We start from the raw sequence: 26619 nt of genomic DNA on the forward strand, positions 1-26619 counted from the left end.
GAACATGGAGAAAACGTTTGCTCTGCGACGAAAGAACATTGTTAGCGGGAGCCCATCTGTGAATGAGTTTCTGAATCTCTGGCCTGCACTGCGTATGACATCAGAGGTAAAAAAAAAAAAATAAAAATAATAATAGTTTTCTAGCAATTATTATATATTTTGTGATGTGGGTTTGTTTTATAAAATTGTCTTTTGTCTGATTTAGCTGTTTGCAGAGTACCAACGTGTTACAAATGAGAATTTACCCAACAAATTCTATGCACAACTGGACTACCACCTACCTCGTTTGATGACTCTTTTAAGGCAAAAATCATCCAAGACGGGCAAGACAGCAGATACCCTGGCTAATCTTTTGAAAGTTCATGATGAGCAGGTATGTTTGGTGTCATGTTAAAATATTCCTTAAAATATAATTTGATTTTTCTTTTTTCAGATGTTTAGATGTTTTTTTTTTTTTTTTTTTTTCTTGTTTTTCATCTTTGCAGGAACTGCATGATGTAAATTCACGAAGGACTACCGTTATCAGAGGTCTTCCGGTTTTGCTTCGTGACAAGGACTTAGGATTTTTCAGGACCACCCTGGTAAGCCTTCATTCATTGTTTTCCCAATTAGGAAAGTTCTATTGCAAAGATGAAGATTGAGGGGCAACTTTTATTTACTAACATATTTGTAATCACCACTAGTTGATGATGAATCATGTAATATTGGCTCAGTCATTGATAATGTCCTAACATGAATATAACATGTTGTCCCTGAATTATATTTTTTAGATCGATAATCCTGAAGTACTGACTGAGGATGCTTCAGTGGCCCTGCTTACAGTTGTCCATGAAAATGCTGCTGCTCCAATCCATTACGATCCAGTGAGGGTCTCTGTTGTCCTGGAGAATGAAATGGTCACCACCCATAGCCAACTTCCAGAGGCCTTTCTTGTCTTGTTTGGATTCATGTATGCTCTTCACTTAAAATATCCTAAAGGACTTGCCAAAACCTTTGAATTTGTGCAAAAAGTTTTGCTCGGCATGGATGACGGAAAACTGTCTCCTAGCGTGCAAACATTAAAGAATGAGTTGATGTAGAACTATTTTTTTTTTGTTCAATGAACGCTGGCACTGGGGCAGTAATTTAAAAACATGTCTGTACCTTTAATCGGTAAGGGTGCATTTTAGAATCTATAGGGATAGTTACTGTCCTAGATTCAACTTTTTTTTCTCTCTCTAAGTGTAGTATAAACTATACAGGAATCACTTACCAGAAAATGCACTATTTTTATTTTTTCAATGAATGCCTCAAGACCAATTGTTATATATCTTAATGTATTTTTATTTATTAGGATATTTAATTTTGTTAAACTAAAAATTATTTTTCTTGAAGCTGATGCTTACGTTTACACAAAGTTGGTCATTTTAAAATTCAGAAAAAAAAATATTTTACAAAATAATTCTTAAAAAAAAAAACTTTTGTTTTGCTATAAGTCATAATGGTTTTATGCATTACTTGTTCCTGAATGTTTTTTACCTGAGACTTTTCACCCTTTTAAAAGGTTACTTGACAGGTGTCATGTTGTTTTGTTATATCAGATAGAACACCGTAGAAAGACAGTATTGTTATTCTTATTTTTTTTTTTTTTTTTTTTTTTTTTTCGCATTTGCATTTTGGGCATTCTTTATTCATTTCAAAAAAGCATTTATTGTAAATCTGTTACTGTCAAACTGTTTTAATTTTAAGAAATTTGCAAGAAGGCATGTTTACTGTAAACATTCATGTTAATATTTGAAATTGAAGCTGAAATACCTGTTGGACATTTCTTGTTTAAAAATAAATGTCAAAAATGGTATTGTGTGTTTGCTTGTAATTACAGATACTTTTTTTTAAATACATTTATAGGGTTTACAGATTTAGAGTTTGGGTAATTTCATTTGTGAAACTCAAAATAAAAAAGTTAATTAAAAAAAAATATATATCAAAATGTATGAGTTGGGTGACTAAGTATGTAAAGTTGGGAGAAATTAAAAAAAATAAGTGAATTGCTATCAAAATGTATGAGCAGGGTAACTTGGGTATTTTAAGTAAGAAGAAAGTATTTTGCTTGAGTACAACAAACTCAAAATTAGATGTTTCTGCTTACTTAAAATTGGAAAATTCATAACTTAAAAAATTTGATGTAACTGATTACCTCAAATGTTTTGAGTTTTGCCAACTTATTCGGGATTACAGTGTATATATACACACACACACACACACACACACACACACATACATATATATATATATATATATATATATATATATACACACACACACACACACATACATACATACATAGGTTTGTTTTAAATGTATGATTTTTTTTACAATTACAGCATAAGAGATCCGAGAGCTTATACTATTAAAAAGACTTCCTGACATTTAAGATGTAAACAACAACAACAAAAACACATACTTGGAAAGCAAAATTGCATAAGATATTAAGATTTGTTTTTATTGAATAAAAGCGCATGCATTTTCCCCACTTGCTTAAGCACCTTACAAAATGAATCAATTTATTTCTTGTCCCACAGCAGCGCTGCATTCGTATTAGAATGAAACGGGCATCCCAAACTCCACCTGAGTCTCATCATCTAATAAATGAAATCTCCATGGGTGCTGAAGGCTAAATGTTATTATCAAAAGAAACTTTATGACTCATATTTGAAAATCATAGATGCAGCTTCAGTCCAAATGCGCGCCACGGCTCATTAGGCGCTCTGGAGAAATGAAGCGTTACATAACACACGATAAAATGAGACGCAACTCAACGATTCGGCGGAGATGTTAATCTCAGTCACGCTTTCACCGCATGATCATGATTTCACATCGTTTACATACTCGCAGTGTTTATGTAACGCGAACTCTTTCGACCTATATTATCGATATGAACGTACACAAGCATAAGAAATGACCTGCTTTTGATTTAGCATGACATTTAGATGCAGGAAGGTTGTATGCATGCGTGTGCATGCAGGAGTGTCGCTGTCCGTGGTGCTGAACGCTCTGAATGCTGCAGGCGGCGGAGGCTGATGCATCAGCTGCACTACTGATCTAGAATCAGCTTCCTCTACAAAACATCCGGAAAAGGGGGCAAAGCTGATGCAGATCAACAGTTACGCGACAGATGGGTGTAGATGCAAAACAGAGGCTTTATATTCGACATATTTCCTGTTGCTAATCAGTTTAGATCTGTAAAATGCAAATAGCTGTGGCTCGCTTGTGATTAAAAGTCTGTTACATCCTCATTGCACGGGCTTTCAATGTGAAGCCCATTCGCTGTCTCGCTATTGTTGTTCATCGTTTTGACCCATCAGATCATCTGTCAGCTGTCACCCGAGGGTCTTTGACACGGTTCCATTGCGAACATAATGGCCGCCTGTCATTCACAAACGCGCCTCATTTTTCCGCAATGGTCTTCAGGAAAGTCGCCGCTACGTCACGCCCCGTGCCCATTTTCGGAGGGGAACCCCGTCACATCCTCTGCCCATATTTGGGCAAGAGCCGTCCAGAGTCAGCACACGGCGGGGAATCCTCCTGCCGACGTAGATGAGCGGAGGGCGGAGCCTCGGCTGAGCCGAACGATATAAAAGAGGGACGAGGAATTCCGGTAAACGAATCGACGGAGACCAGAACCTGAAGGAAGCCTAACTGGAAGGGAATCCCAAAACAGGATTGCCATTCGGAAATAATTCCTTGTGGATTTTTTTGCGCTGTATACACATCGACATCATGCTGAACACCGTGGACTTCAGTGCTTTGGATCTGCTTTGCGCACAAACCCTTCCTCTGGAAGGACAATCCGCCGTTCAGAATCAACCTGATGCTGGTGAGCACTTGCTTTTATCTTATCTCTCATATTAAATCAGTACATGTTCGAACAGTTAACTTCCAATGCAAAAGCACCGCTTGATAAAATAGCATGCAATGCATGAAATATAGCTAATGGCATTTAAAATGCACTCATAGTTTGGATTCAGTTCTGATGCAGTGAGTCAACAGCAGTCGCTTATGTAACGCATCTCTCTCCTCTTTCTCTCGCAGCTTGCGGTTTGCTAAAGCCCAAAGCGGAGCCGCTGGACACCGGTTTCCCCGACTGCTCCAACGACGGCTTTCCGCCGTCCCCGCTCACCTACACCGGCAGCTTCTACACGGAAACCGGGCCGTGCAGCGCAGACGCGCTTCTCAACATCCTCACGGAGATCGTCGGCATCTCCGACAACTTCTCCGGAAACTCTCGCGGAAGCTCGCTGACGCGCCAGGAGTCGCTGTTATCCACCGGCAGCTCGCTGGGCTCGCCGGAGTCGCTGTGCAACGACTCGTCGGACGAATTCGCGGATGTGAACTCCTGCCCAGCGATCAAGAGCGAGTTTGGCAGCAGCAGCTGCAACGGCGGCGATCTGTTCGAAGGCTTCACTTCTCACGAGCCTTCGGATTTGGATGACATCATTGACCTGCTCTCTCCATTGGGTCCCGAGACCGACTCGGTTTTGGACTCATGGATCAAGCAAGAGCCGCTGGAACAAGCGGCCGCGCTAAACTTCACGCCTAACTTCCAGATTCCTGTCACGGCGCACGACAGCAGCCTCTACAGGACCATCTCGTATCCGTGCGCCACGACCGCGCTCCTGGACTCGCTGCTCGCCACCAACACGCGGAGCGCCAAACCGCGGGCCAGGAAGGGCGCGGCCCGCGAGAAGCCCTTCTCCTGCCCGGTTGAGAACTGCGAGCGCCGCTTCTCCCGCTCCGACGAGCTCAACCGCCACGTCCGCATCCACACCGGCCACAAGCCCTTCCAGTGCCGCGTCTGCCTGCGCTGCTTCAGCCGCAGCGACCATCTCACCACCCACATGCGCACGCACACCGGCGAGAAGCCGTTCTCCTGCGACGTGTGCGGGCGCCGCTTCGCTCGCAGCGACGAGAGGAAGCGGCACGGGCGCGTGCATCTCAAGCAGCGCGAAAGGATGCAGCAGAAGACGGAGCTCCTGGCCGCGGCGTGCGCGTTTTCCCTGCCCGGCCTCGTGTGAGCTCGGGGCGCGCTCGGTTGGTTCCGTTCTACCCGAAGTTTGCGGCGCAGCTCATGCGCCAGAGCAAGCTATGCGGTCCGGCAGCTGGAAGTGGAAGAGTCTGTAATAAAGCCCGAGGCGGGCTTGACATGCGAGTGACAGCTTAAAAACTGGTTGTCTGCAGTGGCAGACGTGTTTCAGCACTTCCGGTGGACAGCACCTCAAAGTTTCACCTGTTCAAGTCGCACAAAACCATGTTTTTCTACCTGCGCTGACGTCGAGAACGTTGATCACTCAAACCTCAGATGTTGTTTCTGAAATCTCCTGCATGTCTTGATGTGAACGTGTACTTGTTTTACACCGCTGTACCAACGCTGGCATGCGACACGTCGTTGTATTTTGATACATCACTTTATAAAGCACACGAAAAGAGCTCTATATATTTGTACGTTATTGACTGTAATTTTGTATCGTCGATTTTCAAGAGAGTACGAAGAATCTATCTTATAGATTTTCATAAGTGATTGTATTCCACTTTTGACAGTAGAATGTGTTTGGTTGGTTCTTGGGAACCTGATGCGCTAGACTATTTATAAAACTTCAACATCGTAGTTGAGTTGCAGTAGCACACTTGGATGTGCAGATTGGCCTCTGGATTCTCCTGAGGTCGTTTCGATATTATTGTCTATTTGCCTTTGAAAACTGTTCTCGTGCAACGAAACGCTGTTAAACGCCTTGTGAATATTTGAGGCCACTGAATGTTTCAAATAAAACTTTGTTTATTGACATTATTACGAGTTTTTGATGATTATGCAAACACGCATCCATACAACGACTTTCCATTTGTACAATATAATTCATCAAAACTACGAAAGAAGCATGTCATGGTGTATAAACCAAATAATATAACAACCTTGCACATAAAAAATAAACAATAAAATAAAATAAATATATAAACAAATAAATAGAAAATATATAGGCATAAAAATGGGCAAAAAAGTAAACTTCATTACACTGTAAAAATACATAAAAAATAAGTTGTTTTTATATTGCACTTTTCCTATATATATTTTTTTAATCATTCAAATGTCATACATGCAATAAAACAGAAATAGATAAACATATGAACTTTGCACTGTAAAAACTGTAAACGTGTAAAAATAAAGTTTTATATTTTATATTGTACTTTCCTTATTATTAAAGTCAAATTTCGTACAGGCAATAAAATAAAGTAAAATGAATAAAAGATCTTTTCAGGCTTTTTAAAAATATTCTAAAAAATTATATAATATTTTTCCAATATTGTAGTAATTAAACAAATAACAGAATTCAAAATAATAATGATGATGATGGCAATAAATAAATAAATACATACATCTTTTTAGACTTTTAAAAAATAATATATTATAAAAAAAAGTATACAGTACTTTTGTAGTAATTAATGGAATTCAAAATAATGATGATGATATAAATAAATAAATAGATAAATAAATATTTTCAGACATTTTAAAAATATTATATTTTAAAAAATATATACTGTACTTTTTCAATATTGTAGTAATTAAACAAATAACGGAATTCAAAATAATAACACAAATGAATAAACAGATACATGTAGATCCGTATACTTTAAAAATATTGAAATTACATTTTTCCATATATTGTGATAAGGGCAATATAAAAAAAATATGTACAAAATATTGAAAAAATATTTTTTATAAGCCTATTGTAGTTTTCCAGTATTGTAGGAAACAACGGCTGGTTGTTGTTGTTTTTTTTAGTAAGAACATCTCAGTCTAGCGCCATCTTTTGGTGGATATTGAAACAACTCACATCTCTCTCTCGCTTTCTCTCTCTGTGTGTGTGTGTACTTGTTTTTGCTACATTGTGGAGACCAAATGTCCCCACAAGGATAGTAAAACCTGAAATTTTTGACATTGTGGGGACTGGCTTTACGTCCCCATGGGTATAAAAGCTTATAAATCATACAGAATGAGATTTTTTGAGAAAGTAAAAATGCAGAAAGTTTTCTGTAAGGGTTAGGTTTAGGGGTAGGGGTAGGGTAAGGGGATAGAAAATACAGTGTGGACAGTATAAAAACCATTGCGCCTATGGAGAGTCCCCACAAAGATAATAAACCAGACATATGTGTGTGTGTGTGTGTGTGTGTGTGTGTGTGAGAGAGAGAGAGAGAGAGAGAGAGAGAGAGAGAGAGAGAGAGAGAGAGAGAGAGAGAGAGAGAGAGAGATGACAGTGACAGTATAGCAACTCTCTTATGCGATCCATCTAACCATCTTATGCGATCTACTGTATCTCAAAGGCACTGCTTTCAAACACATTTCATCACATATACAATGTAATTGTAATGTAATAATCGACACAATTGCAGCGTTTTTCAATCAAAAATTGTTTTCAGTCCAAGCTCTCAGTAAATAAACACACAATAAACAAACACACAGGCGGACCTTCAGCACCACGAGCGTGTGGACAGCGCCGCTCGCGCACAGTATTCACAGCGGCGCGTGCCCGACAGAACGTAACGTACGCGTGCCCACATAAATATATTTTTCTTACCGCTCTATTTCACGCTCCTCAGTCCGGGAGTGACGTCAGAGGCGACTGGAGCGGGTGCTCGTGCTCGATGAAGTCGAGTTCAGGGGGTCTGTGGAAGACAAGAGTCCAGACAGAGTGAAAGCAGGACGCGCCAGACGTCTGGGAACCTGGAGAACCGGTGGGTTTTACCGACAGGTTCGGTGTGCATGAAAACGGACATTTTTTTAGTGCTGCTTGTGCATGCATATGAATGCTTCTGGGTGATGCAGGTGAAGTTATGGGCTGGGTCGCGTGATTCACATACATTCCGACACAAGACCACGCCGGGTCATCACACGATTGATGTACTTTCACAGCTCATTTGTATGGCGCGTGTAGAATAATAATTGCAACATAAACATGCAAATGAACCGTAAATGAGAAAGAATTAACAGAAGCATTAATGCATTTGTGTAATCGATGCACACATGAATGTTTCTAGGCTGTATTTCATCATCGCGGTGTTAATGGAGCTTTACTCTGACAGAAGCTTTGTCTTCATCATATTCATGCGGAAATAACGCGAAGCCATGCGTGAATTCTAGCGTGTCACTTACAATCTCTCTCACACACACGGAGTATGGCAAGCCGTTTTAACATTTAATCTATAAGCCGTACCATCTATTTTCTTGCTACTAGTACTTATTTTTTTAGATAGTATATTTTCCATTAAGTACTAATACTTATTCATTAGCTACTAGTGCTTGTTGTTTAGCTACTATGACACTAGTACTTATTCATTTAGATACTAGTACTTATTCTTTAGCTATACTAGTGCTTGTTATTTAGTTAGTACTTTTTTAAAAGATACTAGTACTTATTCATTAGATACTAATACTTAATACTAGTACTTATTCATTAGATATTAGTACTTATTAGCTACTAGTACTTATTCTGTAGCTATACTAGTGCTTGTTATTTAGCTAATAGTACCTTTTTGGAAGATACTAGTACTTAGATACTAATACTTAATACTAGTACTTATTCATTAGCTACTAGTGCATTGTTTAGCTACTATTACCTTTTTAAAAGATACTAGTACTTGTTCAATTCTATGTGATCTGTCACTGAGATATCAACTATTCAGTTTTTCCTAGTATGTATTCCAGTTGTGACTAGTGATAGACATAATAGATAATAATAGATAATAAGAATAAGAGAATAAGAATGTCTTATCTCCATCCTGCCAAGACATTAGGCTACTATGTTTTTGTCAGTGTTTACAAAACTGACAAAATATGTTTTCTGTGCTTGTTTACAAATGATTGTTTCTTTTCTATGTGGTTCTCTCAAAAAAAGTACATCTGTCTCCTTGTTTCCGTTTCCTGTCTAATCTCTCCTATATGTTGCTGGTTCATTAATATTCAACATACGGTTACTGTACTGGCCAGAAATGCAAATTTAAAAAGTACAAGTATTTATTAAGTTCAGGATATCTTTGGCCTAAAAAGTCACTAGTAACTAAAAATAAGTACTAGTTCTATTTTTTTTTCTTAACAAGAAGAGTATAATTAAATACTATTGAAATAAGTACTAGTATCTAATAAATAAGAACTAGTATCTAATCAAAAAAGTACTAGTAACTTTACAAAAGACACTAGTACCTAACGAATAAGCACTAGGAGCTGATGAATAACTACTAGTACTTAATGGAAAAAAATACCAGTATCTAAAAAATAAGTACTAGCAGCATGATAGATTAAATGTTAAAATGGCTTGCCATAGTGAAATTAGAATTTGCACTGGAATGACATTAAAATTCTTTAACTAATTACTCATTTATTTCTTGATGCTATTAAAATTCAAATGTTGACTGCATTAGTTGCAAAAATAAAGAAATAAAAATAAGTAAATATTAATAAAATATTATTATTTATTGTAGAATACACTACCATTCAAACATTTGGGGTCAGATACATTTTTATGAGTAAGATTAAAGATGCTAAAAAAAAAATTCACCTTTGATTACAGTAATAAATTATATTTTACAATATTTGTTACATAGAAGACATTTGCTTTAAATTGTAATAATATTTTCACAATATTAGCCTACTGTTTTACAGAATTCAGAAATATTAAAAAAGAAAGATTTTGAATGGTTATGTGTATTGAACATTTTTGGAAATAAAGTTTCACCATTATCCATAAAACAAAAGTTAAAGTTAATTTGTGCAATATAATTAAATATATTTGTAATTATATTTAAAAGCATAAATCACACTCGAACTTATGGACAGATGGAGAGACAATTTCTGTATATCTGATATCTTAGTAGATATAAATTAGATAAACAAAGAAAAAGCAGAAAGGCAAGATAAATTGAAATATAGGTGGCGCCGTTGCTATACAGAGCACATGACTGATTGATTTAAACAAGTGTGAGACTGTAAACAAATACATGCCACAAAAACAAAAAGGGTTATCACAAGCAGTCCTGGGACTCTAAATAAGATAAAACATGATCACAGAACAAAAACACTTAGTACTCATATATACTGTGTGTTATGTAAGTGTAATATGAGATGGATGAGTCTAGTGGTGCGTTCTTTTGATCAGAAAGTAATGCTTCACTCCCAGACAGAACATTGTTTTCCGAGTGAAGTATAATGATAGGAGTGATCAGCATGAACTTACATTGTATGGAAGAGCAGCTGTGACATTTTGTTCCATGGGATTGTGGGTAGATGATGACAGAATTATCAACTGAAATCACAGAGACGCAGTATAAGTAGAGGAAGTGCGCACACACATACACTCCCACACCATGAACGACCCGCTTACTGCTCACCAGTGTCTCTCTATTACATCACTTCCTGTGAGACACGCACACACACACACACAAACACACAAAAGAAACACCAGCGGATAATGCATCAAAATGCATATACAGTGTTAACAAGTTAAAATTACCATAGGAGTGAGGACACAAAAATGATACACCTCATCTTTAGATTCATATCTGTAACAAACAGACACATATAGACAATTTAGAAACACTTTAAACAGCAACAAATCATGAAAACCAATGTATTTATTATTGACTGAATGATACTAAAGTTATCATTCCTCTTGTTCTTTTTTTCTTTTGCAGGTACGATAATTCTGCGTGAGCCTGTTTTGGGCTGAAAAGCTCTTGAAATACCACAAAAGACACTGAATTGCCCCTAAAATGCATCAAAATTACTGAAAGGCCTAGACGCTTCTGAAAATCCCCTAAAGTTACTGAAACACCCTTAAACACTTCTGAAACACCCTTAAGCACTGAGATGCCCTTAAAATGCCCTAAAAGCCCTAAAAGTTACTAAAACACAGTTGAAACGCAACTGAAGATACTGAAATGCCCCTAAAGCCACTGAAACACCTTTAAAGACTCCTAAGTTACTGTAACATCCCTACGTTCTCTTAAAGGTTACTGAAACGCTGTTGAAACGCATCAGAAGATACTGAAATGCCCCTAAAGCTGCTGAAATACCCTTAAAACACCCAGAAGATACTAAAATGCTTTGAAACACTTCTGAAATGCCCTTAAGCACTCCTAAGTTACTAAACTGCCCTTGAAACACCTTAGAAGACACTAAATCACCCCCAAAAGACGCTTCTAATGGTACTAAAACAACCTTGAAATACAACAGACGATACTGAAAAACCCCTGAAAACATTTAAAATGCCCTAACACTCTGTTAAAGTTACTGAAACACTCTTAAATTGTTTTAAAAGTTACTGAAATGCCCCAAAACACTTCTAAAAGCCCCTAAAAAGTTACTGAAACACCCTTGAAATTCCCAGAAGTTACTAAAACACCCTTAAAACACCCTAAATGATATTAAAATGCCCCAAAACGCTTCTGAAATGCCCCTAAAGCTACTGAAATACAATTCAAACGCCCTGAAAAAACTTTTGAAATGCCCTAAAACTCTCCTTAAAGCTTTTAAAATACCCCTAAAATGTTTCTAAACACCTTTGAAACAACCAGAAAACACTGGAAAACTTCTTAAACACCCTTAAAACACTCCTAAAGTTACTGAAATCCCCCATAAGATACTCTAATGCTTCTAAAGTTACCGAACGGCCTTTGAAATGGCTCTGTGATGGTTCTGAATTTACTGGAAATGTTCCAAGTTACTAAATCGCACAGAAACGCTTATACAACTCCAGTTAAATACTTCTAAAGTTGCTGAAACAACCTTGAAGCGCCCCAGAAGACACTAAAAAAGCCACAAAACACTGCTGAAACGCTCCTAAACCACTTCTAAATTTACTGAAATTCTCCTAAAGCTTCTGAACTCTACATGAACTCACCATGAGATTCTTGAGTTGTTTTTTGATCATATAAGTACGTCGTCACAGTATGTCAATCAGCACTGAACTGCCGTTACGCTGCCCAACCTGCGGAGAGGCGTGTGGGTTTGGGGAGCACCTGTCTAGCGTCCGCTCCTGCCAGAAATTCTGTCTGACTCCTCGCCGGAGCTCCGAAGGTGGACTGATGTCGCTGTACGCCCAGCGGGAGAGCGACCGCCCTCTGCGCCTGGAGCTCCTAGATGCCCTGAGTTTGGCCCGTCCGCTCCGAAAGATCCTCATCCAGAGGGACTCACCCCCGTCCCTGTCTCCGGTGCTGGCAGTCGCCGTGAGCTCCAGAGCCACAGAGGCGGAGGCAGACGCCGGACACGCCGTGGCCCAGCTGGGAGTGCCGTGGCTGGGCAGGCTGGCGCTGGAGGCCCGGCTTCAGCAGCTGGCACTGGAGGTGCAGGAGCGCGTGTCGCTCAAACTGGAGGCGCTGCAGGACGAGGTGAAGAGGAGGAGCACCGAGGTAAGGAGAGCCAGGAAGGAGAGCGAGCGCATGCACAGGGAAAAACGCCAGGCGGAGGAACGGGCGGCCGAACTGGAGCGGCAGGTGGACATTTCTGTGGAGATGCTGGCCAGCCTCAGATATGAGCTGAGAGAGAGAGACGAACAGCTGCGACGCAAACAACAGTGAGTGTGTGTTTAGATCAGCAATGCGCTGAAATTTTGGCAACTGAAAATATTCATCCTAAAAACTAATTTTCAGTTTTGGATGAGGGCCGAAAACCATTAACGGATGTTTAATTAACTTCTCTAATTTTGACCATGTTAGTTTCCCAAAAATGAAAACTCTGTCATTAATTACTCACCTTCATATTGTTCCAAACCCGTAAGACCTTTGTTTGTCGGAACACAAACTACGATATTTTTGAATAAATCCAAGAGCTGTCTGACCTTCCATAGACAGAAACACAACTGACACGTTCAAGGCCCAGAAAGGTACAGAACATCAACAAAATTGTCTATGTGACATCAGTGGTTCAACCGTAATGTTATGAAGTTACGAGAATACTTTTATGCGCAAAAAAACTAAAATTAAAGCTTTATTTAACATTTTGGAAAGTACCACAATGCATCAAAGCTGATGGTGTGTGAGATGCATGTGAACGTTTTAAAGTGTGTGTCTGTTTTAGGGAAGTGTGTGAGCTGGACAGGTTTGTGCGGGACACGGCGCTACAGGAAGCCAGCGCAAAGATCCGTCTGCAGCGCTTCATCGAGGACCTGCTGGAAAGAGCCGAGAGAGCAGAGACGCAGCTGCAGAACTTCCACGATGACGTCGCTTCCCCTCACAGATACCTGGCAGGAAGCAGAGCGTCAGGCTACCAGGTACAGACGAACACTTACTGGACTGAAGCAGCCTGGCTTTACTTGATTCTCCATTAATCATTTTTTAGTCTCAAATCTGATCATCAGGATCTTTTGATGAATGTTTGTTTACATTTCAGTCTCCTCTTAAAGGAGAAGTCCACTTCCAGAACAACAATTCACAAATAATTGACTCACCCCCTTGTCATCCAAGATGTTCATGTCTTTCTGTCTTCAGTTGTGAAGAAATTATATTTTTTGAGGAAAACATTTCAGCATTTTTCTCCATATAATGGACTTGATTGGTGCCCCGATTTTGAACTTCCACAATGTAGTTTAAATGCAGCTTCAAAGGCTCTAAACGATCCCAGCCGAGGAAGAAGGGTCTTATCTAGTGTCAGTTTTGTCGAAAAATAAAAATGTGTATACTTTTTAAGCACAAAAGCTGGTGTGCAGGCTGTGGGATGCGTGTTCACATACTATTGAATCATGTGGAAAGGTCACGCAGATCTACAGACCCAGAGTTTATAAAACAAACGTGCAAAGACTAAGAAAGTGCAAGTAAGTCAAACGCTGTTCACAAACAAAAAGATACAATGATGTCGGACGATTCTGAAGTTGTAGAAGAAAATAAGATGGAGTTTTTCGCCATACTCTACTTTTTGAGCCAGAGTACACAGACGATGAACTTAGACGTGATTCGTAGTAGTGATGGGAAGTTCAAAACATTTTACCGACTCAGACCTTTGAGTCTTGTTCAGCAAAATGAACAAATCTTTTTGAGTCATTTCGTTCATTTTAGCAAAATCTGCATCATGTGACAGCCCCATAAGATGAACGAACGACTCGAAAAACCCGAAGAAAACAGGTGAACTAATTCCAGTACAGAACCTAATAGGATGTTCCACATGTGCGACTGAACGAATCTTCCCGAGTCACATTAAAGATTCAGAATCGTTCAAGAACGACCCGTGGACGGGCATCCCAGAGCCTGTGCTACACAAGCTTTTGTGCTTAGAATGTATACTAATTTTTATTTTTGGATCGTTTCACTAGATAAGACCCTTCTTCCTTGTCTGGGATCGTTTAGAGCCTTTGAAGCTGCATTTAAACTACATTTTGGAAGTTCAAAATCGGGGCACAATTGAACTCCATTATATGAAGGAAAATCCTGAAATGTTTTCCTCAAAAAACATAATTTCTTTACAACTGAAGACAGAAAGACATGAACATCTTGGATGGGGGTGAGTAAATTATTTGTTAACTTGTTCTGGAAGTGGACTTCTTCTTTAATATTATTGGCGATATATCAGCCATCACTTTATTTCTCATACATCAGCAGTGACTGTGTTTGTGTGATTAACAGAGGAGTTACAGCGTGTCTGGGATGAGCAGGAGATCAGCTCATCTGTCTGATCACAGAGTCGCTCAACACTACAGGTACATTACTAAACATTCATATCTGTATTCTCAATGCTGTCTATAAGAAACTGCTGAGATATAAAACATGATTTTCCACTTACGGTGGTAAAGGTGTGATTTGTGAAACGTGTCTCAGGTACGAGCGGAGGCCGCGCACGCTGTCGGTGGGTTCGGGCGGCTGTGAGGGTCACTGGGACGGACGGCAGTATCAGCACATAATGTGTGGAGCCATTGAGGGTCCCGACAGCGGCTCCGATTCGCCTTGGATGATTCAACGCACACACGCTGATGCCGACTCAGACAACTGGTCACTTTACACCGCAGAATCACAGGACGACACACAACACACCGGATACAGGACCTACAGCCACACAGGTACACACACACACACACACACACACACACACACGAGAGAGACAGTGTTGAAAGAAATTAATACTTTTATTCATCAAAGATGCATGAAATTAATCAAAAGTGCTAGTAAAGACATTTCTAATGTTTTCAAATAAATGCTATTCTTTTTAACTTTCTATTCATCTATGAATCCTGAAAAATAAAATGCATCTCAGTTTCCACCATTATCAATAAAAATATTGTGCAGCACAAATGTTTTCAATATTGAATAATCAGAAATGTTTCTTAATCCTTGTGCGACCTTATGGACATTTTTGTCCTTTTCGGTTTCGGTGTAAATGCCAACTCCATAAATTTTGTCACAGGTGTGTGTTTTTATTGGAATTTTAATATTTAACCCTAATTTCCTTTAATAAATCTATTTTACACTAGGTACAAAAAATAGTTCCTCTTAGGACCTTAAAGGAGAAGTCCACTTCCAGAACAAAAATTTACAGATAATGTACTCACCCCCTTGTCATCCAAGATGTTCATGTCTTTCTTTCTTCAGTCGTAAAGAAATTGTTTTTCTGAGGAAAACATTTCTGGATTTTTCTTCCAAAATGCAGTTTAAATGCAGCTTCAAACGATCACAAATGCAGTTGTAAATGATCCCGGCCGAGCAAGAAGGGTCTCATCTAGTGAAATGATCGGTTATTTTCATAAAAATAATACATTATTATTTTTTTTTTTAATGTCAACCGCTCGTCTTGTCTTACTCTGCCTGAACTGTTTTCGTTCCAGTTCACGACAGTTAGGGTATGTCGAAAAACTCCCATCTCAACTTCAAAATCGTCCCATATCCCTGTTTTACCTTTTTTGTTAAGGTTGATTGTTTGATCTTCTTTACATGTTTACTTAGTAAAGACTGTGTCGGTACTTCTGCAGCGATGTTGGATGATTTTGAAATGATTTTTGAAGTTGAGGGAGAAAATACGATTGGAGTTTTTCGACATACCCTAACTGTCTTGAACCAAAATACGCAGAGTTCAGGGAGATCAAGACAAGACAGGCGTTTGAGATTAAAAAGTATTTAAATTGTATTACTTTTGTTTCGCTAGATAAGACCCTTCTTCCTCAGCTGGGATCGTTTACAACCACATTTGTGATCGTTTGAAGCCACATTTAAGCTACATTTTGGAAGTTCAAAATCGGGGCACCATATCAGTCCATTATATGGAGAAAAATGCTGAAATGTTTTCCTCAAAAAACACAATTTCTTTACGACTGAAGAAAGAAAGACATGAACATCTTCACATTATATGTGAATTTTTGTTCTGGAAGTGGACTTCTCCTTTAAGGACAGAAAATGTCCTCATTAAAACTGCAATTTTTAATCCCAGGGCCATTTAACTATAAAATTATGCAATATTTGCTAATACGCTTTTATTCTGTTGGTAAGGCTTGAAAAATTCATTTTTTTCCATTTTTTACTAGATGGTGCCATTTTTTAAGTACTCGCTTTATTTATGTTTTCTGCTTATGCATATTATAGTCTATTATAAAGTCATTTGGATAAATTATGCAACTGTAATTGTGTGGGTATGTTGGTATGGATGTCAAAGTGTGGTTTGCATGTGTGTCCTAAATAAAATGCTTGTGTGTGCACCTGTATCGTTGAGAGAGAAAAATTATACTGTACTGCGAATCACAAATCCCACCGCTGTGTATGCCAGTGGAGCTTTGCTGAAATCGAATGGGAAAAACAAAATCTTACTAAAAGCTTATTTTTTAAGATATCAACCTCAAAATTGGAACAGAACTTGATTAGATCTATGGCTTTAATTTTACTATAAATTTTTGAGTTCAAAATGTTTTATTAAATATATAACTTATATAAAAAAAGGCTCATAAATCGTTTTCATAAACTTAAACCTCTATAACTTTTTTGGTTTCAATTTTTATCAACTTTTTTAACTCCAACAATAATCTGCCAAGGGTTTTCTTTAAAACGAGACCAAACTTAAGTACTCCCAAGCTTCAAAGTATTTTGACATGGACATTTTTGTCCTCTATGAACCTATGTGTAACTTTTTCTAAACTGACGCACAAGGGTTAAGAAGCAAATAAGCATATTAGCATGATTTCTTTAGGATCGTGTGACACTGAAGACTGGAGTAATGATGCTGAAAATTCAGATTTGATCACAGAAATAAATTACATTTTAACACATATGCACATTAAAAACAGCTATTTTACATTCTAATAATATTTCACAATTTTTTACTGTATTTTTGATCAAATGTGTTGTGATCAGGTCAGAATCTCCACTGGCGTGTGAACAGATCCAGTGAATCGGCCGTGTGTTCAGAGCGTCTGAGGCTGAAAGCGGCGCTGTTTTGTGCGTTCACTTATCTGGACACGCGCTCACTGCTCACCGCCGCGGAGGTGTGTGTTAGATATACAACATGAGTGTGTGTTATATGGGCTTTAATGTTGACTATTCAGTGTGTGTGTGTGTGTGTGTGTGTTTCAGGTGTGTAAGGACTGGCGTAGTGTCGCCCGTCATCCTGCTGTTTGGACCAGAGTAACACTGGAAAACGCACGCGTGTCATCAAAGGCATGAAAACACAAACAAACAAACACACGCAGGTTTCACTACATTAGTGAGCTTTTCTCATACTTGCATTGTTTTTCCTATCAAGTTAATGCTATTTAATGTGATCCATTCTAAAGTGCAATATTAAAATATATTAAATAAATATATACACTAGCTTTTTTGAAAGTGTATAAAAATTACATTTTGATATTTTTTCTGGTGAAATCATTACATGAAGCCAGAATGTCATGGATGTATATTTACTGAATAATCCATTATTTTGTAGAAAAAGGCAAATTTCACCTGAGATTTGTAGGCATGTTCAATACGATTGTTTTGATAGAGGGAAACAAGATACGTTTCTAGTTTCAACATTATTTGTTCTTCTTTGTCTTCAAAAAGACAAAGTGAAATCTGCTTGCAAAGTGACCCACATTTGGTTTTCTGAAAATTAGTAAAATTCAAAAATTTGGAGTTGGAGACATATTAAGATCCCAGTATCTCTAAGTCTGAACCATATATGGGCTTACAAATGGAGATTACACATGAAATGTTTCTTAGGTACCAGAATGTAAAATTATATTGAGATATCTGTAATACGTCTTAAGTTACAGACATGCAAACTTTGGGAAAGCAATTTTGGCACTCAGGTTTATTGTGCAATTGTTTTGATAGAGGGAAACTTTCTAGCTTCAACATTATTTGTTCTTCAGACATTCTTCTTTAAAAGAAAAAAGTATCATCTTTTTGCAAAGTGACCCACATTTGGTTTTTGATCACTGAAAAAAAGGTTTGTTAAGAGCCAAAATCTAAAACCGTACTGAGATATATTTAATAGTTATTAACTTAAACCAATGCAAACACTGGAGAAAAACACACAAAAACAGGCTTTTCCCCATTTTTGAATGCTCACCATTGGCACACAATGCAACAAAGATTGCTAAAGTCAACAGATTTTACTAATAGAGCTACCAATTTCTGTGAAAAAATAATTAAACAATGCTGCCATCTTTCTAAAGTCATTTTCACCCTCCTGTAATTTGGCTCTGAATCTCAGGTGAAAATTCTCAATTTGACCCCCCTCTACAAAATAGTGTATTACTCAGTAAATATTCACCCATGACATGTAATATTTTGTGTTTCATCACTATACATGTCTTTTTTTTTTGAAAAAAAAAAAATTATGAAGTTTTTGACCCATTTGGTTTTTGGACACTGAAAATGACCCATTTACAAATGTGGAGCTGCATTGAGATCCCCATATCTGTGTAAATGAACCATATTAGGCCTTAAAAATGAAGATGCCAAAGGAAAAGTTTGTTAAGAGCCAAAATCTAAAAGGACATTAAGATATCTTAAATACTTCTTGAGTTACACCAATACACACTTTGGCGAAAAACATACAAAAACAGCTTTTGGAATAACCCAGTATTATCTGTATGCAAAGTGACCCAAATTTGGTTTTTGACCACTGAATATTAGTACATTTGAACAATTTGCACATTGAGCAAAACTGAGATCCCTATATCTCTGGAACTGAACTGTATAGGGTCTTAAAAATCAAGATGTCAAAGAAACAGTTTGCTAAAAAACAAGATCTAAATAAACATTAAGATATCTTTAATACTTCTTGAGTTACAAATGGTCACTTTGTCCCCCCCACACAAAAAGTGGATTACTCAGTTTTGATCCATCACCATTGACATTTAATGCATTTTTGCTTTGTCTATCTTTCTTACTAATAGAGCTACCAATCTCTGTGTAAAAATAACATTATGATCCTGCCATCTTTCTGAAGTCATTTTTGCCCACCTGTAATTTGGCTCCAAATCTCAGCTGAAAATGGTCATTTTGGTCATTTTGGTCATTTTGTCCCCCCCTAGGCCTTAAAAATGAAGATGCCAAAGGAACAGTTTGTCAAGAGCCAAAATCTCAAAGGACATTAAGATATCTTTAATACTTCTTGACTTACGCCAATACACACTTTGGAGAAAAACATACAAATACAGCTTTTCCCCCATTTTTGAGCACTTAACATTGGCACATAATGCAACAAAGATTGCTAAAGTCAACAGATTCCACTAATAGAGCTACCAATCTCTGTGTAAAAATAACATTATGATGCTGTCATCTTTCTGAAATCACTTTTACCCTCCTGTAAATTGGCTCTAAGTCTCAGGTGAAAATTGTAATTTTGACTCCCCTCAGCAAATCTGTGACATTTAATATTTTGGCTTTCATCAATATATAGGCTTGCCTTTTTTCAGAGAAAACAACAAAATTAGACAAATAACCAAAGTAAACACTGTATTTATATGCACAACTTGAATCCACAAACACTTCATCCAAATGAAGTCCAAAATCCAACCAAATCCAAATCCAAATCCTCATGCATCTGCAACAAATCGCCCAAACAAAACCAGGAAAGCATCCAAATCAGCAAACATCAGCAGAAAATAGAAACTCAGATCAGTCTTACCTGTTCAGAAGCTTATTCCCATTCATTATTTCCACATGCAGGCCACAAACAACAACTTTTGCACAGCCAAAATGGCTTCCTCAGACAACTAAAAAAAGCTAACCAACTGAGAAATCACTCAGTCCTCTAGAGGTCACTGTAGAGCAAAGACCATCCTAACCTGTGTGTGTGTGTGTAGTTCCTGATGACTCTGTCTCAGTGGTGCTGTCAGACTCAGTCTCTCGTTCTTCACAACCTCAAACCTCGACCTCGTGGCAAGAAGGAGAGCAAAGACGAGTATTCACGCAGCACCAGGTAAAACACACGGAGCACAAAACTTGTATATTCTTCAACATGACGCTTTAGTGGTGATTTAGTAAAGAGTGTTTTATGAGATGTTTGTGCTTTAGTGAAGAGTTTGTTTGTTGAAGAGCTGTGTGTGTGGGATCTCTCTGTGTTGAGGGGCGGGCTGGAGGCGGGGCTGGAGGCGGTGCTGAAGGCAGCGGGGCGGAGTCTCGTTGCTCTGAGCGTCTCTAATTGTCCCAACATTCTGACGGACAGATCGCTGTGGCTCGTCAGCTGTCACTGTCGCGCGCTGCAGTCGCTCACGTACAGGTGATGTGAAGAACCACGTCTCATCAATAAATATGAGATATTACATTACTATCAAAATATTGGAGATGCATTTCTTTAGATGATATATATTACCTTTTACCTTTTATTCATTTGTTCCTTCATTAATTTTTTGTACACAGTTTTTTTATTATTATTTAATTATTAATTCATTTATTTTTTTAAATCATTCACATACTTTTTATTTCATAAAACAAACGTTTCCGTCACTCACTACCTCAATTATTTAATATTTGTTAATTATTTTTGAATTATTATTAATTGTTTTTAAAAATCAGTTTAATTTTAAATCAGCACTGAATATTTTTTCTTTATTATTATTTTAATAGTATTTTTATATATTTCCCATGTAAGGCATGTAGGACTTAATTTCTTAGTAATTGTTTTATTTTAATTGTTTTTTATTTAAATTATTTATTTAATTATGGTGTAATTTGTAGTGTTTCATTTTACAGTTTTAATACATTTTAGTCTTTTATTTTAACCGTCTTTCATTTATTTATTTAAATTGTACATTATTGTGATTAATTTAACTGTTTCTTTTTAACTGTTTTTATTTAAAATTTACATTTTAATTTTCAAATTTAAACATTGATTTTATTGTTGTTTTTTGTTTTATTTGAAGAGACTTATTTATTTAACATTATACATTATTATTAATTGATTATTAATTTTTAGTGCTTCATTTGAGTTGATTTTAATTTAAATCTTTGTTGTGCTTGTTTTTATTTTATTTAAATTTTACATAGTTTAATTAATTCGTAGGTCTTTTATTTTAATTGTATTTTATTTATTTATTTTTGTATTAATTGTACATTATTGTCATTAACTTGCCTTTTCTTCTCAGCTGTTTCTTTTTAATTGTTTTTATTTAAAATGTACATTTTAATTTTCAAATTTTAACATTGATTTAATGTTTAGTGCTTCTGACTTTCATTTGTTTATTTAACATTATACATTATTATTATTTATTTAATTTTTAGTGCTTCATTTTAATTGTTATTTTAAATTATTTATTTACAGTTTATAGTTTCATGATTTAATTATTGTAGTAAGTTTTTTTAAATTGGTTTTATTTTGAAATTATTTTGTAAATTTGTACAATTTTTTAATTATTTCTCTTTTATTAAGCGTTCTTTTAGAATATTAAAAAATATTTTATAATAATAATTATTAAAATGATTTCATTTTTAAACATTTTTTTTAGTAGGTGTTTTTGATTTTGATTTATTATTTTTAACATTATACTTGATTGAATTTTTAGTGCTTCATTTTAATTGTTTTTATTTTAAATAATTAAAATCTTACAATATGATTTGACGTCACAAGTGTTTTATTTCAATTGTTATTTTAAATTATTTATTTTCAGTTTATATTTTATTGATTTAATTATTTTAGTTAAATAGTTAAAATATTTTTTTTTTATTATTATTATTATTTCCATTTCACATTATTATGATTTAGTGTGGTTGAATTGTTTTTATTTTAAAATTATTTTTGTTTTATTTTTATTTTTGAATATTAAATATTATTGAAATTATGTCATTTATGGGGCTTTTTTGTAAGTTATGTTAAATTACATTTTTTATTATTTTTAGTAGGTGTTTTGATTGCTTTTATTTTTAAGTTATTTAAAATTGATATTTTTATGCATTGTTTCATGTAAGCAATTTATTTTAGTTATTTAAATTTAAAAATAATTTACATTTAAAAATTTTATGATTTAATTTTTATTTTAAAATGATTTACTCATACCCATAATTGCCTATTTATCTATGTATTTATTCATTAATTCATTCATTTTTATTTATTGGAAAAAAAAAAACATTTTTTCTGTCTGATTTACATCTTTATTATTTTAACAGTAATTATGATATATTTCTCATATAAGGCATATAGAGCTTTTGTACATTCAGTACCGTTCATCACATATAGCCCACTGGTCTATCCCATACACACTCACATGGTTCTTGTTTTCAGGAGCGCGTCGGATCCGGTGGGACAGGAAGTGATCTGGGCTCTGGGAGCGGGATGCAGGGACATCACGACGCTGCGGATCGCTCCTCTACAGCCGTGGTGAGGATCCGTCACTTTAAATACGTCACCGGTGATCACATGACCACTGATTTCCTGCCTTTTTCTTCCAGCCTGCAGCCCAGTCGCTTCAGCAACCGCTGCTTGCAGACGATTGGCCGCTGCTGGCCGAACCTGTGTCGGGTGGGAGTGGGCGGGGCCGGCTGCGGCGTGCAGGGATTGGCCTCTCTGGGTGAGTGACAGGTGATACGTCAGTGATGCGAGATCTGACCGCGGTTCAGCGTTTCTCATGTATTTGTGCAGTCAGGAACTGCGTGAACCTGTGCGAGCTGGAGCTGGATCACATGAACGAGCTGAACCAGGAGGGAGCGGCGGAGATCTGCAGAGACGGCCTACAGCAGCTCCACACGCTCAGCTTCATCTCCACACCCGTCACCGCCAAAGCCATACTGCACTTCAGGAGTGAGCATCTCATCAGCAGCATTCATAGAGACTGATCCCGTGCTTCATTTTTATTTTAAATTGTATTTAAATTGATATTTTTATGATTTGTTTCCCTGGACCACAAAACCAGTCGTAAGTAGCACAGGTATATTTGTAGCCAGCAGATGATGTATAAATGTCAATTTAAACAAATTTGACCCTTACGAATGGTTTTGTGGTCCAGGGTCACATTTATTTTTATTTTAAAATTATTTATTTTAATGATACATTATTTCGATTTATTTACGTTTTATGTGATTTATAATTTTTATTATTTTATTTTAAATTATTTACATTTTATGTTTTATGATGTACTTTTAGTAAGTGTTTTTCATTATTTTTATTTAAAAATTATTTATTTAAAAATGTAAAAATTAAAAACATTAGTATAATATATATACTATAATAATATAGTATAAATATAATTTAAATTTTTACATTTTACATTACGATTTAATTTTAGTAAGTGTTTGATTGCTTTCATTTAAAATTATTTATTTGCAGTTTACATTAAGAATAAATTGTTTTAATTTTTAAATTATTTCACTTTCACATTATTTACTTTTTAATGCACTTTATAAATTAATAAATTATTTATCCAAAACTCTTTCTTATTAAATTATTAAGATATTAAATATTAAAAAAATATTTTATAATAATTATTATTAAAATTATTTATTTATTTTTTTTTTTATTTTAGTAAGTGTCTGATTGCTTGTATTTTAAATTATTTATTTATAGTCATTTATTTACATTTTCATCATTTAAATATTTTAATTTAAATATATTTTTTAAAAAGTTTTTATTTTTAATTATTTCAGTTTCACATTATGATTTCATTTTTAGCGCACTGGAATTGTTTTTATTTTTACATTTTTATAAATTAATAAATTATTTCTCACTAAAATGAATTTATAATAATAATTAATAAATTATTTAATATTTGTTTTTTTTTAAATTTGCAACTGTTTTTGATCATTTTTATTTTTAAATGATTTACATGTGATATTTATCTGAATTATTTCACATTTAGTGAGCATTTTAATTATTTTTAATGAAAGAATATTGACATTGTACATTGACATTGTTAATGATGTAATTAACATGGTAGAATCTAATCTAGACTATTTCACATATGAAATGAGACATTATTCACATTCTTGTAATATTTGCATATGGATGTCATTTGCTGATCTATTTGCATGCTGAATCCAGATTAGTTTCTTCTGTTTTGCATCTTTTTCCATTTTTAACCGTCGGCACTGCAAAGACATTTGGTCATTTGGTGTGTCATTTTATTCAAGACTCCAACGCTTTGATCATGCACATCTAACGCAGCTCTTCTGTGTGTGTGTGTGTGTGTGTGTGTGTGTGTGAGTCTGAAGTGTGTGTTGGTTCGGTTGTGTATCTCTGATTACTTCGAAGATGCCGACAATGAAGAAGCCAAGAGATTATTTGAGGAGATCGTCAACAACCTACAGGTCAAACCAACACACACACACACACACACACACACACACACATCAAAAAATAAAAATATCTGATGTGTGTGTCTGGTTCAAATGAAGTGTATTTTATTTCTTCAGGCGTTGAGGAAACGTCCCGGTCTGAGTGACGTCCTGCAGATCAGAGTCGACAAACCCTGAGAATCACATCTGATCAGCTTCTGATTCACTGTGACCATCTGACGCACGCACACACACACACACACACAAACACACTTTTATTGTTTTTAAATGAACCAAATTATATTAATCACAAACATAAACATAAACAACATAAACCTACAGGAGAACTTACGTTTTTATGAATTATTAGGTCGGCTTGAGAAAGCTACTTAAATTTAAACTCCCAGAATCCATTGAGACTAAATCAAGACTTCCATTCTGTGTACTATTTCTAATCAATTCAAACTTCCATTCGAATATTACTAATCTATTTATCCCATTTATCTAGCCAAGCCTAGCAACTACAATCATGCTAGTAACATGCATGCTAGAAACATGCTAATCATGCTAGAAACATGCTAATCATGCTAGCAACATGCTAATCATGCTAGGAACATGTTGGCAACATACTAGGAACTTTCTGATCATGCTGAAACATGCTAGCAACCTGCTAACAACTTGCTAATCATGCTACAAAAAGGCTAACAACTTGCTAATCATGTTAGAAACAAGCTAGGAGCATGCTAGCAACTTGCTAATCATGCTAGAAACATGTTAGCAACTTGGCAATAATGTTAGAAACATGGTAACAACTTGTTAATCATGCTGGAAACATCCTAGCAACATGCTAGCAACATGCTAACAACTTGCTAATCATGCTACAAAAAGGCTAACAACTTGCTAATCATGTTAGAAACAAGTTAGGAGCATGCTAGCAACTTGCTAATCATGTTAGAAACATGTTAGCAACTTTGTTAAGAATGTTAGAAACATGGTAAAAACTTGCTAATCATGCTGAAACATGCTAGCAAACTGCTAATCATGCTAGAAACATGCTAACAACTTGCTAATCATTCTGAAACATGCTAACAACTTGCTAATCATGCTAGAAACATGCTAACAACTTGCTAATCATGCTGAAACATGCTAACAACTTGCTAATCATGCTGAAACATGCTAACAACTTGCTAATCATGCTGAAACATGCTAACAACTTGCTAATCATGCTAGAAACATGCTAGCAACTTGCTAATCATGCTGAAACATGCTAACAACTTGCTAATCATGCTAGAAACATGGTAACAACTTGTTAATCATGCTGAAACATGTTAGCAAAACTGCTAATCATGCTAGAAACATGCTAACAACTTGCTAATCATGCTAGAAACATGCTAGCAACTTGCTAATCATGCTGAAACATGCTAACAACTTGCTAATCATGCTAGAAACATGGTAACAACTTGTTAATCATGCTGAAACATGTTAGCAAAACTGCTAATCATGCTAGAAACATGCTAACAACTTGCTAATAATGCTAGAAACATGGTAACAACTTCTCAATCATTCTGAAACATGCTAGCAAACTGCTAATCATGCTAGAAACATGCTAACAACTTGCTAATCATGCTGAAACATGCTAACAACTTGCTAATCATGCTAGAAACATGCTAGCAACTTGCTAATCATGCTGAAACATGTTAACAACTTGCTAATCATGCTAGAAACATGGTAACAACTTGTTAATCATGCTGAAACATGTTAGCAAACTGCTAATCATGCTAGAAACATGCTAACAACTTGCTAATCGTGCTAGAAACATGGTAACAACTTGTTAATCATGCTGAAACATGTTAGCAAACTGCTAATCATGCTAGAAACATGCTAACAACTTGCTAATAATGCTAGAAACATGGTAACAACTTGTCAATCATTCTGAAA

General features: G+C 36.1%; 2 protein-coding genes across 2 annotated transcripts; both read left to right on the forward strand.

The window, feature by feature from the left end:
• Positions 1 to 3623: 3623 nt before the first annotated feature.
• On the forward strand, positions 3624 to 5824 carry egr4 (early growth response 4). The gene is made up of 2 exons (XM_051104701.1): positions 3624 to 3856; positions 4072 to 5824. The coding sequence occupies exons 1-2, from the start codon at positions 3760 to 3762 to the stop codon at positions 5052 to 5054; spliced, it is 1080 nt and encodes a 359-aa protein (XP_050960658.1). The 5' UTR covers positions 3624 to 3759; the 3' UTR covers positions 5055 to 5824.
• A 1811-nt stretch (positions 5825 to 7635) lies between these two features.
• si:ch73-290k24.5 (F-box only protein 41) lies at positions 7636 to 25112 on the forward strand. The gene is made up of 14 exons (XM_051104700.1): positions 7636 to 7764; positions 10717 to 12596; positions 13100 to 13292; positions 14638 to 14711; positions 14830 to 15068; positions 17344 to 17474; positions 17563 to 17646; positions 20283 to 20398; positions 20546 to 20698; positions 22697 to 22792; positions 22864 to 22982; positions 23054 to 23212; positions 24599 to 24714; positions 24820 to 25112. Exons 2-14 carry the CDS (start codon positions 11974 to 11976, stop codon positions 24877 to 24879), a joined length of 2163 nt encoding a protein of 720 aa, XP_050960657.1. The 5' UTR covers positions 7636 to 7764; positions 10717 to 11973; the 3' UTR covers positions 24880 to 25112.
• The last annotated feature ends 1507 nt before the right edge of the window (positions 25113 to 26619 follow it).

This window comes from Labeo rohita, unplaced genomic scaffold (assembly GCF_022985175.1).
Source record: "Labeo rohita strain BAU-BD-2019 unplaced genomic scaffold, IGBB_LRoh.1.0 scaffold_78, whole genome shotgun sequence".
In the NCBI taxonomy this organism is placed as follows: domain Eukaryota; kingdom Metazoa; phylum Chordata; class Actinopteri; order Cypriniformes; family Cyprinidae; genus Labeo; species Labeo rohita.

What these genes read in the sequence shown, in the direction of transcription:
- egr4 (XM_051104701.1), top strand. Translation starts at nt 3,760, where the DNA reads ATGCTGAACACCGTGGACTTCAGTGCTTTGGATCTGCTTTGCGCACAA. An exon ending in TCAGAATCAACCTGATGCTG is followed by an intron (nt 3,857 to 4,071) that starts GTGAGCACTTGC and finishes TTTCTCTCGCAG; the next exon opens with CTTGCGGTTTGCTAAAGCCC.
- si:ch73-290k24.5 (XM_051104700.1), top strand. Translation starts at nt 11,974, where the DNA reads ATGTCAATCAGCACTGAACTGCCGTTACGCTGCCCAACCTGCGGAGAG. An exon ending in GCAGAGCGTCAGGCTACCAG is followed by an intron (nt 13,293 to 14,637) that starts GTACAGACGAAC and finishes TGTGATTAACAG; the next exon opens with AGGAGTTACAGCGTGTCTGG. An exon ending in GCAGGGATTGGCCTCTCTGG is followed by an intron (nt 22,983 to 23,053) that starts GTGAGTGACAGG and finishes GTATTTGTGCAG; the next exon opens with TCAGGAACTGCGTGAACCTG.